Here is an 18,310-nt window from a genome sequence, read left to right as displayed (position 1 = left end):
TTGCAAGCGGTTAATATGCCTGCATGTTAGCAAAACTATCGGAATATCTGTCTGTGCTCGGTACACACCTTCATTTTTTAAGTTCAATATGATAAATGATCACCATGGCTGCGCTTGTCATGTGGAATTTCGTATTGTGTTATGGCGCCATCCTGTGGCAATGCTATGCACAGCCCTAAATACCTTATATTTTTGCAACCTATCATGGGACTTGAGCAAGGAAGGAGATAAATTTCCATCCATCCCAGCTGTTCCAGAGCAATAGAGATACATTTGCTGTAAAATAAATTTGCATAAAAAATGAATTCCATACATGCAGTCATTTTGAGTTGTTATTACAGCTGTGCTTAAGCTATAATGTAAATTTATTTTTTAAAATTAGATGCACATGAAGCATTAATGCCCACATAAGGTATTTCTCAAATATTATCTTTAATGCCGTTTCCTTCAATTTTAAGGCTCATTCATTTAGTTATAAAAATTGAAAAGCATCTAAATAGATTTGTTACTCCACGTCACTCACCAGACTATGACCATGAGATCAAAATCCAGACTCGTCACCAGCTTTTATTAGAAGACATTTAAACAGAAAGGTTCAAAGAAAACTCTCATAACTTCACATCTCTAAAATTCATCCAAACAACATACCTCTTTATAATCACTATCAGCTATAAAGCTAAATATCTGTTGTAGTGAAGTCCACATAGATATAACATTTTATGAACTCATCGTTGCTCGCGTAGAAGTTTCATGAAACAAAAGTGACTCCATAAAATGGATAAAAACAAAAAACACAGAGTAAAGTTGAGTGGTACATTGATTTGCAGTATGAAGGCTAGTTTAATTCATTCCCTGACAGGCCCTTGCATCGTTGGCTTTTGGACATTTGCATCTCATCGTACTGCTGTCTTCCTCTCAAACCCTCCAACCCTTAGATAATATGGCTAATCCTCTGTGTGATGGCAAACAGCAAAAGACACAGAGAAAGCTGGCAAGAGCTACAAGAGCAGTTACAGTAAACACTGTCCAGCCTCAAAGGTTGGAGTAAGGACATCTTGTGTTGATGGTCAGCCTGAATGTCCATATTCATCCTCCTGTAGTACCGCAGTTTTCCTCAAGATGGTGTCCTCTCTTCTGCTGATTGAGTCCTGCAAGTCCTAGACCCTTAGCAGCATTGCTCAGCTTCAATGAAGCCTTCCTTTTCATGGCCCCCGAGCTCGACTTCAGCATAACTGGAGTGACAGCCCTGATTGCGGAACTTCATAGAGGGCCAGTAGTTATTGGTGCGTCGCTGCAGACAGAGAAACAGTAGTAGGTAAAGACCACATAGCAGGCAAATGGGAAGATGCAGGCTTCAACCATAGACGGCATAAAAGATGAATGTAGCCACAGCAGTCTGCCTATTCCACATCCATAAATGCCCTAAACTTTACTGCAAGTGCTTTTATGAATTTTAAAGGTTAGTGTTTTCAAGTCAAGGGTGGGTTTTACTGTGAAGCCACTGAGTCATTGGCTCATTGGAGCTTAAAGATCATCAGGAGAGTGTTTCCAGAGTTCAGGGCTGTTTTGTTACAGACTTCTGCAAGTCTTTTTGCAGACACATGGATATCACTCACTTCTCATTCATCAGGTGAATCAGTCATTTCATTGACCTGTGAAGTAAACTGGTCACCCAGTGATAGAGTATGCTGATTACACGTTTAACCTGCCTGAAGTCTGGTAGTTATATAGACTTTATAAAAGATGGACATAACTTCCAGGTTTGAAAAGTGAAGCCAATGCAAAAGTGCCTTAAATCTACATGCCTTTTAATACCAGCATCCGCGATGTATTTCAATAGTGGCTTAAAACAGCTTCAATGTGCATTACCACCACCATCTGACCATAGCAGTATATTACAGCGCACCAGCTCAAAGTAAAATTAAGGAAAAACATATATTTTAAGACAAGAAAAGGTCCTCTATATTTTAAATAAAAGTTAAAGTTGGTGACCATCCCTACTGCAGAGGGAATGAGAGCTGGATGTTGTTTTTCTGACCTGCATGAGGTAGAATGGTGGAGCCACTGTGGGGTGTGTGTTGATGTAGTAAACAGCCAGTAAGGTGAGAGCTACAAGCAGAACTAGAGCAGCCACAACGCCTGCGATGATGGCCGTGTTCTCTGTCATCCCGTTGTTTGGAGGGCTTGTCTGTATATCTGAAAGGAAGGAAGATTGTTGCTCCTGTTAAAGCGGTTCTAAATATAGAAATGTCTAGGGAACTCACTATGGACTTTTCTTTTGAAAACTCTGTGGCCATCCTTATAACTTCCTAAAACTAAGTGGGGGCGATTTTCTTTTTAAAATTTGGAATACTTTAATTCATAGTGCCCGTCCGATAAGAGGCAGAGGGAGTTTTACTGAAAATCTGTAGAGCATTGCTGTTGTACAGTGTGACATGAGTAAAGTAAAAATGATCTGTCCTTTGTTTACCACATTATATTTAAGCCTTTAAATAGCTTCTGGATTCTTATATGAAGCTTTTAATTACTATAAGTTTATAAATGAACTGACATTAAATTAACATAACTCCTAGAAGCAGAAAGTGAGGCGTGGATTGAAAAAACAAGAAAGAAAAAATATTCATGTTCACTTGTTTGTATTTACAGTAAATCTCCCAAAAATCTGTATACACAGAAAATCCACAGAAAAACATTAAAAAACAATCCTCAGTCTCTTCCCAAAGTCCACATGGAAAAACAAATATTTAACTACTTTTCTGCTGGACTTCATTAAGGTTGAGTTTAAGACTTATATAATCTTTATTTAACTAGGATAATACAATACATGAGATTTAAAATCTCCTTGTCATTGGTTCCTTAATCAGAAAATTTACACAAATATATAAGTAGAAACATATAGATGAACTAAGACAAAAATCTCCGCCCAAAATTTTGAACATATTGTATGAATAATTGTGGTCCCAAAACTGATCCCTGTGGCCTACCCCTGGTTAGATTATAAGCTTTAGCAATCATAGTTTCTGCTCACACACTTCTGTAGGATAATTTCCAAATGATCTTATGGTGTCTTCTGATTAGTATTGTCAAATGTAACATTTAGTTGTTCATTAAAAAAAAGTGTCCGAGCCAGTGCAACAAAAGGCACTCCTATTTGCCTAGGTAGATTTGATTTTACATAAACTGTGTCTTTTGAAAAGATCTATACAAAATCTCATGTATAAATACACACGTAAGATCAACAATTATTAGTCAAAATTTTATAGTCAGAGTGAGATTAGCTTTATGATAAGCTTTCTGTTATTGTTATTTTTTTTACATTCTGAAAATGTGAAGATGTAGAAGTTTAAATCTGACACAGATTTAAGAGTTATCTCCTGTGTATATTGAGTCGTGCAGCTGGTACCTGTACGCTTATGCTCTCTATGGAAATTCAGCTTTAATTCTGTGATGCTCAGAAGTCAGAGAGCCACTAGTAATTCTGCTTCTCCTTAATCTATTCACAAAGGGTCACATTTGGCATGATCCCAAAAAATAAACAAATAAATATTCCTTCATTAATCCTTCACCAGTTGCAGGACTGAGTCTTTGCTGACATACCAGCACTGTATTTTCCAACTCACCCCTAGTAACAGGCTGTTCTTCAAGCACTGAAACAGTTGGACCTGGAGAGGAGTGATTAAAGGAGCTCATAGTTGCTTCAGGTAGAACTGTGTTGTAGTCCTCACACATGCCTTTAGCCTGAGTGAATGCCGAAAAGAATGACTCAGGAATCAGTAACAAAGCTGCTCATCTCTCTCTTGTGTGATATGGTAATGAGTCTCACCTCTTCAAGGCAGTTGTAATCCAGCCACTCTTGTCTATGTCGGTCTATACCATCAGAACATCTAGAAATGAAAAGCAAAGTGAGAAAAGGCGAGAATCTCATAACATCAAGAATTGAACTTTGTCTTACCGTTGAAGTGTGTTGCACCAGCCACAGCCGCTTGTCAAGTTGGATGTTAGGCAGAGATCACAGGATGTGTGTTGAAGACAAGCTGGAGGAACGGGAATTGCATCGTTACGCAGTTACAGAGGTGAGTAATGAGGCTAGGCTGTCGCACAAAAGCTAGTTTGAAACAGGACTTACTGGGCAGAGGTGTGAACTCAAAAGCTGATCCGCTCACAATCTTTGTGGTGTCAATGGCAACACGATGATACTCATAGATATTACGCCGCTTTGCCTCTATCAAAACAAAAATTAAATATCAGCCTACAAGTCTTTCTTCCGTATTAAGTCTCATGTGAAAACTTAAAAAGAAGTCTGTGCTCCATGTTTCTGAGAGGGGAATAACTCCTGCTCAAAATGAACTACTTGTGATGGAAAGCATTTAGTTTCCGCTTTTACTCCTCTGCCAGGGTGAGAGCTGAGATTTGATTGATTATTCGCTATTTGATTTGTCCAAATAGCACCCGTTCACAACAACAGTCATCTCAAAGAGCTTTGTATTAGAGGATAATGATCCTACAGTACTAGAGCGAGTACCACCTGATGACAATGGGAAGCACCCCATTTTAATAGGAAGAGACTTTGAGATGATAACTGGGAATGTCGGTCCAAATTTCATGAAATTAGGCGAGGAGGTGGAGGGTAAAGAACTCAGATCACAAACTGCAAAATGTAGTGCTGATCTTGGCACGAGATGCGATATCTGAGTTCAAGTACCGTTTATATTCTGACAACATGAAAAAGGACTTTTGAGATGTATACGAGTCTAAAGATGGACTTTGTCTTGTAGAAAAGTAAGGAATGGTGTTGAACTATTTATTTATTTTTACAGCACTCTTAAAGAAATTGAAGAAATTGATATTATACTTTACTTCAGACCAGGCTAACTGGCTCTAATATAAAGCTTTAACTATTAACAGTAAATGTAACTTGGAATTTCTGTACAGAAATTTGTTGTTGTGTATTTTTTTGAAAATGTATTTACTATCCATTTTTATTGTAATAATGCAATATTTATTTGACTTTTTTTCTTTATGGCAGCAATGTGACTTTCACTAGGCATGTTTCTAATCGTTAATTTGTTAGCTAGAAGAAAAATCAAACTAGTCAGTTTTTATAAAAGTTTGAAAATGCTCAGAAATGCTCAGAAAAGCAGAAGAAAAAAATCTGTGTTTATCTAATGGTCGTTAGTAACCATTATCCAAAACCTTGTGAAACCACAATGTCAGATTAGGTTTCCAATCAGGGCTAAAGTCATCAGCCTTCTTTCCTTGCAGGTTAACATCCACACACCTGTGCACAATGTCCTCTGGTCACTTGGTTGGTCAGTTTACTCTGATGTAGCTTACATATAGCTTTCTCATTTTCTGAAAAACTGCACTGGTTTGTGAGGATGTCTTATTGCGTACCCCTCGAAACATATTAGACCCCACAGTTAACTGGCTTAATAATTTACCAAAATATGAATAATTAATATAAATTAACAATAGAAGAAGCATCTCTTTTTTCATTTTAAAGGAACTGACCTGACGGCTGTGATGTAGGGAGGTATCCCATGAAAGCGTCAGACAGTCCAACTTTCAGCGGATGCTCAGTAGAATTTATTTCCTCCACTGGCAATGGGATCTCCAAAAAGAACAGCAGAGTTTGTTGTGACACTTGTAAACCTGACATTCAAGCTGAGCTGTGTTTTTTACAATATATTGAAGTGGTGGAATTATATTTTTGCTACATCTGATTAAAAAAAACACAACTTACATCTTTGTAGTTGAAAACAATTGTTCCATTTTTGTGGAGCGCTGCCTGGAAAGTAAAAGGCCCCGCTGCCTCTCGGTCCTTTAACCGCACTTTGTCCCACTGCACGACAAATAAATTACCTGGGCAAAGCAGTATACAAAGGGCAGTCAGAGATACCCAGGAGCTCCCAAACTCTAGAGACTTCATAGAGGAACCTTTACCTACCATTATCCAAGTACCTCACTGTTGAATTTTTAGAAAAGCTAGGGTCAAAGTTGGCCATGAGGGGAGCAACATACTGGGTGGCAGTTAGCATTCGATGAGTTATTTCACCCATGTAGATGAAACCTGAAGAGAAACATTAAGAGAAGTGAACAGTTAAAGATTGTTTAAACACCTCTACCTGGTGGTTGAACAGCACATCTTTAAAGTGAAGGAGATGAGTTGATAAATGCTGCTGCAGCATGTGACCTACCTCCAGTTGCTATAATAATTTGTCTCAAGTAGTGCCCATAGAAGGGGAAATCAAAGGAGAGTGCCACTCTCTGTGGATAAGAAGAAATGTCAGATGTGGTTAAATCTGTCTGTAAATCAGACATTAGTGCTTTAATGTGTGAATGCTCATCTCACCGCTGCCTGTCGATGGGCGTTGGACAGTATGCCATGAATTCTGACTTGGTTTTTGTGCTGGTTGTCCATATCCACCCACAAGTTTGCAATCTGTCTGTCTGTTGGACCAAAACTCTGCCATCTGTAGTACCTCTGGGAGTCCTCCTGAGAGAAAGAGGTCACTCATTAGACAAGTTTCCGGAATACATTAGTCATGGTGAGGTAGTTTAGAGTAGGTCTCACTATGAAATAGACTGATTTATATTGAAATCAATGAGTTACTACAGGACTGGATAATTCCAAATGTATACATTTTGGTAACTCTAGCCTCTCCAAAATAAAGATGTGTAGTTTTTCAATCATGTTTTATGTACATTTCAAACTAGTAGTCTAAAGGATTGCTGCGTGCATTTTCTTATAATAATAACAAATGAAAAAAATAGAACATCTTACCCTTTTACATATCTCTGAGAAGAAACCTTATCAAAGAGAACTCATCTTTATGAAGATTTTGGGGATTTTTGCATCCTGTTGTACCAGTTTCTAATAGCTAATCAATACATTTATCATGGTTCTAAACAGATTGTTTTTACATTTGTGTTTGTACAAGGTACTTTTTTGTAATTACCTTCTTCAGAACTTGACTTTCACCGACAGGAGGCAGCATTTTGTGAGTTGGTTTGTTGAGATTTTCCAGTGTTAAAGTTTTGATATATATGTTTTAAGCTACTCTATTTCCTGTGCTCTTAATGGCTTACTTAGTTAAATAAAGCTTATAATTATTCGCTGCACCATTTTGTAGTACAAACTGGTATTAGATGAAAGTACAGTCTTACCTTTTTTCCTCTTTTTTGTGAAAAATATTTAGGTTAGTGTAAGAGTGAACTGAAAAAAAAAACACTATTTAGTTGATCAGCTCAAAAATAATGTGAAAAAAGCAAAAATGTCTTATTTTGACAAAACAACTGGGATAAACCTCAATGAGTCATGCAGGGATTTTTCCCTTCCGTTCTGCCCATATAGCGCCACTTGATGGAGCTGTTTACACATTGGCTTTGACAACAAGCACTTGTGTCTTCATACAGATCTCCAGTCTTGATGGCATTATTAATGTATAGCACAGTTGAAGGTGACAGAGAGCAATGGTTCTGGGGTTTAGTGTGGGCTCAGAAAGTGGAGCAGTTAAATGCAGCGCTCTCACAACCTCTCCGGCTGCTCCATTTACAGCAAGTGACCCACTTTTTTTCTTCCATCTCCACTGCCTGACACCAGCCTGTATTTTCTAGGGGGATTCTAGGTGAGGAGAATAATCATTTATTTTCCCTCACAGCTGACTGACTTATTGAAGTGACTCTGATTGGACAGGAGATGGAGGGTTTTGGAAATTGAGATCAGGCCTCCCCCTAAAAAAGCAGCAGCAGCATTATAACAGGGTTACTTGTGATCCCATCCAAGTGAGTCACACACACATGCACATACTCGTGCGCAGCCATGCTTAAACAAACACTGTAAGCTGGCAACACAAGTATGTGGTCTGTTTTCAATTTGAATTGTAGGGAGAGGAAGAAAAAAAACAAAAAAACGTACAACACAATTTATTTGGATTGAATTTTACTGAGGCTGATTGAAGTGAAAGATGAGTCTAGGAGGTAAGACACTCATAAAACCTCATCCCATGCACTAAAAACGCACACACGCAGACACACACTTCTGAAATAATGACTGGAAAATGGCACAGGACACTGATGTGCTACAGGCTTTACCTTTGACTAAACTTTATTTTTTCTGGCTTGGCAGTAGCTACTTGACTTGTCAGCACAATATTATTACCAAAGCCATTTACAGTTACAGTTTGCCTCACATTTATCTCTTCATATTTTCATACACAGATAACAATAAGCTATATTAAAAAGTATTAACCTGACCATTGGGTTATCATGTTGGACATTTAAGGATCAACACACCAACCTGTGATACCCCACCCCACCCTATGGTTAGGTTAATTCTGCAGTTCTTGTGAAAGTAACTCTTTTCTTGGGTTAAACATTATAATAACCATATAAACATCACTATATTTATTGACGCTAAAGATTCTTTGGCTTTGGTGTAATGGATGGTTTAGTTTTCCTAAAATAAGTAGGGGATATTTATCCCTCAAGCTAATGTAATTTTAAGTTGGCAGCTATTAATGCCCTTTTTCTTGCAGAACCAAAAGATATAAGAATTCTTATTTCTGTAATTCAGCTGACAATGACTTGCACAGCTGTGTTGACCTCATTCTCACTGGTCACAGTTTTTTGGGGCAGTTTTTCTGCTGCTCTTACTGGTTGTAGCTCTGTGGCTGTACAGTTTTCTACAACATGAGCCCTCCATTCTTTAAGGAAGTATTCTGTAGTTTAGGCTAACTTTAGCATAATTTTAGTAGAGTTAGATAATACAATACAGAAAGCACATTTTGAAGCCACATGCAGTGACGCAGTCTCAACATACAAATTTAGCAACAAAACTGACTCTGTAGACACTTCCTCTGTAGAACTTTTAAAGTTCAAGACAGTACAGTTAGAAAATGGCTGAATAATATGGGTTGTTTGGACTGCTCTTCTCTCTAGAAAGAACATAACAGCATGCTAAGGTTTACACAGTTGCAATCCTAAGTGCCCCTTGGAAACATAAAACCAAATTGGAGATGTTTGGCTATAATGCACAGTGCCATGTTTGCAAAAAACCAAACACAGCCTATCTGCTCAGAATACCTCATACCAACTTTGAGTTATGACTGCTAAAGGTAGCTCGATAAGAAACTGTTGGCGGTTTTGGCCATTGCAGTCTTACAGAAGGTATGCCAACCCAAAAGCGTCTGTTTTATTCTAAATAGGACCATAATTTCCTAAATGAACATTATTTTCAATTGAAAAAGAGTTGGCCATTTAAGCTGAACTATGAAGACTGTAAAGACATTAGGAAAGTGTTTACTTTGGTATGAAATCGATCGATATAAGGCTCACTTTCTTATGGCCATCTATACAGAGGGACTACTTTTTACAACCAGAGCAGATGCCCCCTGCTGGCCATTAGAGAGATTGAAGGTTTAAGGAACAGCTGTGTAGCTTTAGCTTCAAGCATAGGCATGATGTCATTATTTTAGAGCTTACATTAAACTTGATATTTACTGTACATGTTGTTAGTAAAAGAGAAATGGGAGCGTCATTTCTATGAACATAATTCAGGCCATATTCAAATAGTTGATTTTCTTACGGCCACTATCGTAATCTAAGGCCATGGATCAGTCGTTGCATCTCACCACTATGCGAGTCATGTTGTCAGGCAGGGGACTGATAGTGACTCCCCCTCCTCCTTCAGCCTGTGAGCTGCGGGCTTCCCTGTGTTTGTGTGGGGTCTGCTGGTCTCTCCTGGTTCTGTGAAAACTGGACAGATCTTCCAAAGCAGTCCCACTCCGTGCATCTAGAACAACACAAGGCAGCAGCACACACATGCAGATTCATTCACGATGATGTATTTCTTGAGAATTTAATCCATGAATAAATACTCTCACCACATAATCTCTCACCTGTTGTTAACCATCAATTTGAGGCATAAGAGTTCAACAACCAAAAGGCACAGACTTGCTTACTAAATCACAATTACTTTGAAGAAAAACAAGATAATGTAATTATCTCTCAAAATCTGTGAAAACTGTCTCATAAAATGTAGTTTTTATAGACATTATAATGACTTTGACTTTATACTCTGTGGTCACACCTGTTCTTTATTGGTTACCATAATCTGGATCATTAACAGGCATACATATCTAAAGAAAATTAAATCCATGTTTAGAGGTCATGGAGCAATAACTCACATAGAGACAGAAATAAGATCAGCACAAACAACACTGTAGATTTTCTGTACATCTGTCAAGCAGAAATAGGGTCATGATTCCTTTTTAATCATGTGGTGCCAACATTGTTCTTTGGTCAAATAATTCCTATGTCTGTACAAAAGGATTGTGGGGGTTTGTCTGTGTGTGCATCTTTTTAGAGCATTCACATCTCCACTGACCACCTACATTTGTGTGGGTTTTCGTGACATCTGCTTAACAGATCATAGATGGCTGTTTATGTTTTTTTCAACCGATCTATGACTCACTGTCCACATTTTCAGTTGGCAGTTGCAAAATCAGCAGAACTGACTGATAGTTCGACAGGGTTAAGAGCTCATTATTCCCTCTGAAACAGAGGGATTAAATTCCCTTTGCTGTCTGGTTCTGAGCTGTTAGTTCACTGAACTGAGCTATTAATTAACAGCATGTTATGAACATTCCCTTTAGTGCGAGAAAGATGAACCCCGTCTCGAAGTTATGGCCAAAATTATGTGGATAACCCCCCCTCCCTTTAGTCTGGAGCGGTTTTATTGGATTGACAGTTTGTTCTGATTAAAATGTTAATGCCAGATCATTAGTTTAGCAGTAGTTTGTATTCCTCTCCTGTGTCATCTAACATGAAAGGCCTGTGCACAAAAAAATAGGCCTATAAAAAATGGTTTTCACAGTTTGTTGTTGAAGAACTGCACAAAACCCCAACCATGACCCCTTACTACAGCTCTGGTATGAACTGAAAACTTTGACTGTGATCCTAAGATGACCTAAGATCAAAGGCTGGACTTGCTAACGTCTCTGTGCTTGAAAGTGAGATTGGCAGGAAAGCAAATCGCTGCTGCATAGCTTTGTAACCTACCAGTTTCTTAACACAGGCAGTTAATTAACTATTAGTAATTTTACCAGTAATTTTTTCACAGTCATCTATACAATCAGACTTCATGTTGTGACCAGTGGAGTCAACTTCTGCTGGCAATTAGGGGGGAAAAGCTGCTTTAAGGCACTTCTGCGTTGACATTGCTTGCCATCTTTTATATAGACTATATATTATTACAAAAACTACAATGAATATTTATGACTAACTCACACCTAATCATAAAGACTGAAAAAGATGGATGTAGTTCCTGGGTCAATGTATCTTAAAATGGCATTCTTTTTAACGATCACCAGGGGGAAATACATGTGGTTGCAAAAAGAAGAGAAAGTGGCCCTCGTCCCAGGCCTCTGTAAACACTTTGCTGATGAGTTTATGGGCTCAGTCGCTCATTTTGTGTCATACTGAATAAAATAAAATAAAATAAAAGTCCATTTTGTAAACTTTGGTTTCTATGTGTCAGAAAGAAGGATTATCTAGCGCCTTGGCGTACAACTTCAAAACACTTTCAAAACAAAGAAATGTCGACTCAGGTCATAATCGGACTTCACAAGCCAATGTGTCATGGTGGCTACGACCTTATACTTTTTGTGCACCTAATATAGTTAAACTTAGTTTTATAAAAAAAAATTATATATATATAAATTTGTGGCTTCAACACCAAAAATTTCCTGTCCAGTTTTAAAGCCCAAAATTAACTGCCTGTATTTTGATTGTTTTGCTGATTCAAAAAACATGCACTCCACAAAGTTATACCTGATACCACATGAACAGAGAGTGCATGAAATAAATATATATAAAATTTTAATTTTTCTAAATTAAGAATTATATCAAATTAAAAAGTCTTGAGAGACAAAATAGGACAAGTGAAAAAGAGAGGTTATTACACACTCGGGGGAGATTGTGCTAATGAGGAATCTTGTTTGATTATGGTGCGGTGGAAGCTAATTTCACTGCTGCAGAACAAAAGGCTCCTAACTGGGTCAGATTGGCACTCATCATCATCATCATCACTAAACAGCTGAGGAGGCGTCAAACAGCAGAGTGAAACAATGAGGAGCTTTGAGGAGCAGGAAAACTGAAAAGGGGAGCTCAGGGGCTGCACACAAGTTAGCGCAGTTTAGGCTACAGTCTAATAGACCGTGACTATACTTACTTTTTCCTGCCACCTTTACAATTTATAGGTCACTTGGAAGATCTGTGAAGCAAATATCTAAGTGTTCATGTTTTCTTTCCTGGAACATCGTTAACCTTATCTAACTGTCTGCATGTGGGGCTGGATGAACTTCCAACACAAAAAGGGGCGCTAAAAAAAAGTTCAAAAGTGTGCTGGGCTTTGCATAAGGACCTGGACTTAAGACAGGCCTCAGTAGCATCATGTCTGGCAGACACATGTGCATGTGGACCCTGCACTGGGAATGTGCAAACTGGTGCAGAAAAAAAACATGCTGATGAATCTGGAACAAGGCCAAATGCTCTAATTGTTGACGCGACAGATGTGACAGATGTACGGGTGAATAGTCAGTGGCTTCACTGCAAATATGCCCTCTGATGTTACTGCTAAATAAAATCAAAGGCATGAAACACATTCTGACAGTCCTTTGAATTTACATCTATGCATCTGCAGGATGTCAGATTTTCAGCTTTTTTAGCCAACCTCACACATCTAACAGCAGAAAATCCTTATTTCTGTGCCAAGTCTGTTGACTTGATTAAGAAACATTAAATCCCTTAACAAATGCTTGCTATTTTGAGGAGATGGCACCTGCATGGCAGCGGTGTCCACTGTACCTTCACATGTGTCTGCATTGCAGCATCCGCCACAAATCTAGTGGGTGTTGTCAAACTAGGACACAGCCTGATGAACCATATACATTGCTCTATTGATACACGGACTGTATTCATTCATGCCAGTACCATGTTCCACACTCCTATTTCCCATTTCTCTCATTTTTTGCTCTATTTTTTTACTTTATAAATATGAAAATGCAAAGCTATAATATAATAACAATATAAACACACAAACCTTTTATTTATCCTTATAATTTACCTCATCATCTGTTGTCAAAGACAGATATCTAAGAAACACAACAGGTTATATTTTCTTCTGTATGAAAGTATTTTTTGAAGGCGCTACAAAAACTAGAGCCACGTTCCTAAACCGAGACAAAAGCTAAATGGCCTTTCAGTCTGTTCGGATGGATTGTGTCCATGGGCGAAAAATACATTTCTTCTGAAAACAATATTTTCCTGGGTAAATGTGCAACACTTTGAAGTTTGAGTACAGGCGGGAATACATCGAGGGCATGTACTTGGTCAATGAAGGGGAAAGAGAATTATCTGCAGGCCCATCAACAGAGAACAAAAGGCCAACATCTTTGCTCCAGAGACAGACACACTGAAGAGAGTGAACTATTGTGCACTGTCCAAACACAGCACACGAGAGCAGATTAAATCTCAAGATACAATCAAAGTCTTGACCCTATCAGTCTTTTCTAGTGGTGGAAATGAGACACAGTATTACGTGCTTTGTCAGGACAGGGATTAGCAAAGCACCTGCGGTCTTTTGGGTAAAGAATCATTAATGGAACAATAATCACAAGACGAGGTCATCGCTTGTCGACTCAGTATAGTTCAGTGCAGTGGTTTTATTATGTTTGGATTTTAAAAGGGTGATCTGCGTTAAAACCAGCCTGGAGCTTGTAGCGTGGGAGGACCCTATTTGGCACCTTATCCTCAGAACAGCAGTAACCATAACACACAATCGCAAACACTAGCAGCTGGAATGATAAAGACCTGAAAAATGTGGTGTTTAGATTAATGTGCACAAATTCACAAGGGTCAGAGTTCAGAAACTCTTTGTTTCTGAACTCTGACCCTTCAATGTAACAGACAAAGTTGTTTATGTTTTTGAACAGATCTTTCATTTTCAGTCCAGATGACATATGATTTGAGTTTGCAGATGTGCTTGGCCAGTTGTAGTTAACTGTTTATTTAGTGCTTTAATATTTATAGTCATAAATCTGAGATTACCTTAGTAAGAAATGTGCAGTAGCAACCAAGAAATGACTTCAGAGGACAATTATGTTCTGCCCTGTGAAATGATCAGTGCAGCCTGTCAGATTAAAACTCTTAATAGTGCAAATCCATCTACACAAGGCATATGTTAACCACATGGAGCTAAGAGGTAGTCTCACATTTTAACATCTAACTTAATAAATAAACAAAAGTTTAAATTAATGATTTAGCAATGACCATCTATTGGAAAATGCTGTTTTGTATTTGAAAGCAATTTTCCACAACTTATTATTAACATAAATGAAAGCCACAATGTATATTTATAGTCTTTATACATCTGTGCATTCCCTTTTTCTGTTGTAAATACTGTTAAAAACTTTAAATATTATTTCAGCTGCTGTTCTCCCGCCTAATGATCTTTGGGTTGCAGTAGGTCAGCGAATCTCTTTTTGAGCCATGTGTTTCTTGTGAGACCCACATGTGTTCACTTTGTAAACTAGTTCCAATCAAAATGTGAGACATTGTCTCAATATGTGGAACGGCGGGACAAGGGACAAATATGCTGTGCATTCCCATATAAAGTGGGACATCTGGTAACCCTCGCTTCTGGAGTCCATTGCCAATTTTTGGAGGTTTCCGGAGTGTTCAGGCGATATCCGGGCCAAAACTTTGTCCTCCGTCCTCTATTCACTGTTTGTTATGCAGAAACTTTTCAGCTAAGAAAAAGCTAAATTCTCGTCAGGTTTAAAAAAATATATACTTTGGCTAATGTCTGTTTGGCTCTTAGCGCAGATTGTTTGCCTGTACGCAACCAGAATCTGCTCAAACATGATTGGTCATTAGGAACTTGGACTACAAATGGAAACCATAGAGGTAACACAGATCCTGTCCCTTATAGTGATTACTTGTACATATATATAAATTAAAGCTACTTTGTCATTAAGGATCATTGTGATTATAGTTTAGATTTCAAGCCAGGGAGCTTATCGCACAACTTTAGAAGTGCATGACTGTTTAATCTAATATGTTGTTTTGCAGCTCAGAAAACTGGTTGTTGATGACTACAGCCTGCATGCTTACATCTTGCTAGTTTCACAAGTCACACACGAGAAAGGCTCTTTCCCAACCAATGCTTAAGATATGCCTCATTCTTATGTTGTCAAATAGCTTATTCTGCATTGTCCTTGTGCAATTTATTTATGTATTGTTTTATTTTGATTAAAACCAACATTAGGCTCTACTCCCTTTTTATCACTCTTGAACCTGGGAGCATACTTGTTTACCGTATCTGTTCCTATTGTCTGCCTGAAAGAGGCTTGTGCAGTTGGTGTATCTTATTGTGTAGTATCACATTGAGGATGTTATCACATTGAGGAACTGGAATGCAGATATAGTGAGGCTCACATTATATCCACAAGTGGATCCAGCACCACATACAAAGGTTGCTGTCTTCTGTTGACCAACAGAGGTCTTGTAGCAAAGGCACTTTTTAGCTACAACCTCCCTGTTGCCTCAAGATTTTTAAGCTCTGACACTACATTATTGTTTGAGTGATGTGTTTTAGCTTTTGACCTTTATCAGCATCATCAAAGCCATCAAGACCCCAAAGTCAGACTATTTTCCTCTCCACCTTGAACATAGGTGGTTGTGCCACAAACCTATACTGTGCTTCTTCCATTAGGTTCTAGTTGGATTGGTTGTTGTGGAAATTTGGTTCAGCTAACATGAAGATGATTAGTGGATAAACTTGGGCTTCTTATCTACTGCTTTTAGCCCAGATACCTGGGCCACACGTTGTTTGTGTTTAAGACTAAATGGCAAAAGTTAGCATGCTAACATGCTAGGGATAATGACTGCTAAATACTGTTAGCACTGTCATTGCATGTTAGCAACTAGCATCTTTATAGACCCATAGTTACAGTGTTGCCTGCTTTTGCACAAACTCATTAACATTTTTCAGACAGATTTGATATAATATGATGATATCCTGCTTATAAAAGCAACATATACATGGATATATCAGCATTTATAAAATGCACACAGAACTTTTATTTGGCGTTTAACTTCTGTGAAACTTTTACACCGAAATTTGCGGATGTGTAAACAGCCTTGATGGTCCTGACCTTTGAGAACGTGGGGACAGCCATGTAGTCTTTTTAATCAACTCTGCTGGATTATTATCTGCTCTGTAAAAGAGATTTGGCATCATCTGCAGTCAGGCGTTCCTTTGGATAAGCGATTGAGCGTGTAGTCATTTAATTACCAAGCTTCAAGCACTTCCTTTTTAGTTTAAAGCTGTTCTACTTTCTGTTGCAACAGAATACTAATCTAAAAACGTCTGAGTTTACAGGGCCCAAAATAGGGATCCATCTTTATGAGGGAGACTAATAAAATGACCTGGATCACTGGTTTGGGAGTGTTTGATGGGAAAGATGAGCCTGGACATCGTGCTGGACATTGTGCTGGACTTCGTGTGACCATATATTAGAGGAGATCTGTCTCTCTTTATGTCTGGTTGTCCTCTGCAGAGCTAGGCCCCTGATCAGAGGAACTGGGACCACAGGAGAGGCCAGAGAAACTAGAGCACTGCTGATTGTCGGAGGAGGAGGAGGAGCAGCGGAAGAACGGGGGCTGGCTAAAAATAATATATCTCCAAGGAGAACAAAAATACATACATGCACACACGCACCAACACACCTACAGATAGGATGGCAGAGGATCCATATACAGGAAATGCACAGAGCAGGTGATGAAACACGGTCTGAGATGAAACTTTCCAAATAGCTCAGATGCTGTTCTCACTGACTGACTTTCATCTTTTACTTTGGAAATGAATCTTAAAACCTCAAATATTTATTTGTTAAAATCCAGAATTCTTATTTACAGCATCAGTATTATTAAAGCAAATTAACCCCAGACATTTATTTTTCCCCCTTCAAACTGCAAATACAGAGGTTTTGGAATAGCATCATGAAGAGAGAGAGAAAATAAAAATCCAGACTCGTACACCATCTTTTATGTGCTTCCTGTGACTGACAGTGAGAACTACCACGAGACCAGTTAACTTCACACATGCACGTATCCATAGACACGCCATAAAAAGTGCCAAAAAAGCATTTTAAGCCTTCCATAGTTAGTGACTACAAATTCAGGTGTGTGTGTGTGATATTAACTTTAACTGAGATTTTTAGAAGCTGTTTTGTTCAGCACTGGACAAAACTTGACAGTTGTGCAGAAAGGTAGTCGTAATGGTGGTGTTGTTTGTAGATCTGTAGTGCATTGGGTGTTGACGTTAAAGAAAGGGGGCTTACCTTCATGCTCTTGAGCCCAGACTCTGCCTAGCTCAGCCTGGGAGAGACAGATGAGGAGAACAGCACAAAGCCCCATGTCCGGCTGACTCTTCTCCTTCCTTCCCCTTCTCTTGATCACTTCTTCTCTTCTTCTTCTTCTTTTCCCCAGTTTCCCCTCTCACTTTGTGTAGAGGAATGGGGCGCCTCACTCCTCCACTCCCCCACCTTTCGTCTCTGTCTCTTCGCCTCTGCTCACCCACACAACTGCTGTTTTCTCACTTCAGCCAAGTTTTACTGCTTTTCTCCCTCCTCCGTCTGTCTCTATTCTCTGCTTTTTTTGCCCTTGTTTGCCCCTCAGTATACTGTCTCAGATGATCGGTCCATGGCAGCAGGAGAGATGATAAACAGCTGAAGTGTTGCAGAGTGAAGAGATGTGTTTTCTCTGTGCTCTTCCTTCAGTCACATTTCTATCTTTGAATTAGCTCTTCACTCGGTTGTCTCACTTCCTCCCCTCTGGACGTCTGTCTGTCTCTCTTGTGTTTTTCTGTTTTCTCCAAAACAGAGCTCTGGATTTTTAGAAGACTTCCCAAAAAGAGGAAATATTTATGTATTTCTACATTTTTTTCCTTTCCTTCCACAGTAAAAAAAAAGGGGGTGTTGGAGATGGGAGGAGCATGTCTCCCCCATGTGGAAGCAAGCTGAACCAAAACAAATCTGGTAGTTAAATGGTTGGCATTTTGAGAAGAACTTCCTCTGTAGTCTGTTACAGAGATAATGCACATTTTTAATTGAAAGGTTTGAAAATAACCGTTTTTCTACTCTTGGTAGTAGAAGATTATTTGATAAGGTAAATATGTTTTGTGTCCAACACTTGAAAAAGAAGAACCTGGAATTATTTAGGTGTTGTTGATAGCGGTGCTATGGTG

The 18,310-nt window shown here is 38.7% G+C and overlaps 1 protein-coding gene across 1 annotated transcript; it reads right to left on the bottom strand.

The window, feature by feature from the left end:
* Positions 1–541: 541 nt before the first annotated feature.
* LOC100710248 (plexin domain-containing protein 1) lies at positions 542–18,008 on the bottom strand. The gene is made up of 13 exons (XM_003448675.5): positions 17,406–18,008; positions 9,633–9,793; positions 6,353–6,496; positions 6,198–6,267; positions 5,948–6,070; positions 5,744–5,862; positions 5,512–5,611; positions 4,127–4,222; positions 3,953–4,034; positions 3,824–3,884; positions 3,621–3,738; positions 2,039–2,196; positions 542–1,291 (listed from the first exon to the last, which is right to left on the bottom strand). Exons 1-13 carry the CDS (start codon positions 17,479–17,481, stop codon positions 1,166–1,168), a joined length of 1,434 nt encoding a protein of 477 aa, XP_003448723.1. The 5' UTR covers positions 17,482–18,008; the 3' UTR covers positions 542–1,165.
* Positions 18,009–18,310: the final 302 nt, after the last annotated feature.

This window comes from Oreochromis niloticus, linkage group LG8 (genome assembly GCF_001858045.2).
Source record: "Oreochromis niloticus isolate F11D_XX linkage group LG8, O_niloticus_UMD_NMBU, whole genome shotgun sequence".
Taxonomy (NCBI): Eukaryota; Metazoa; Chordata; class Actinopteri; order Cichliformes; family Cichlidae; genus Oreochromis; species Oreochromis niloticus.
The sequence above is the reverse complement of the archived record's forward strand: the minus strand, read 5'-3'. Positions and strand labels throughout refer to the sequence as shown.

Excerpts from the sequence above, each read along its gene's own strand:
- LOC100710248 (XM_003448675.5), bottom strand. The coding sequence starts at position 17,481 with ATGGGGCTTTGTGCTGTTCTCCTCATCTGTCTCTCCCAGGCTGAGCTA. Across the intron at positions 4,223-5,511 it reads CCCTACATCACAGCCGTCAG|AGGCAAAGCGGCGTAATATC; the intron begins GTCAGTTCCTTT and ends TTGTTTTGATAG. Across the intron at positions 3,885-3,952 it reads TGGTGCAACACACTTCAACG|ATGTTCTGATGGTATAGACC; the intron begins GTAAGACAAAGT and ends TTTCATTTCTAG.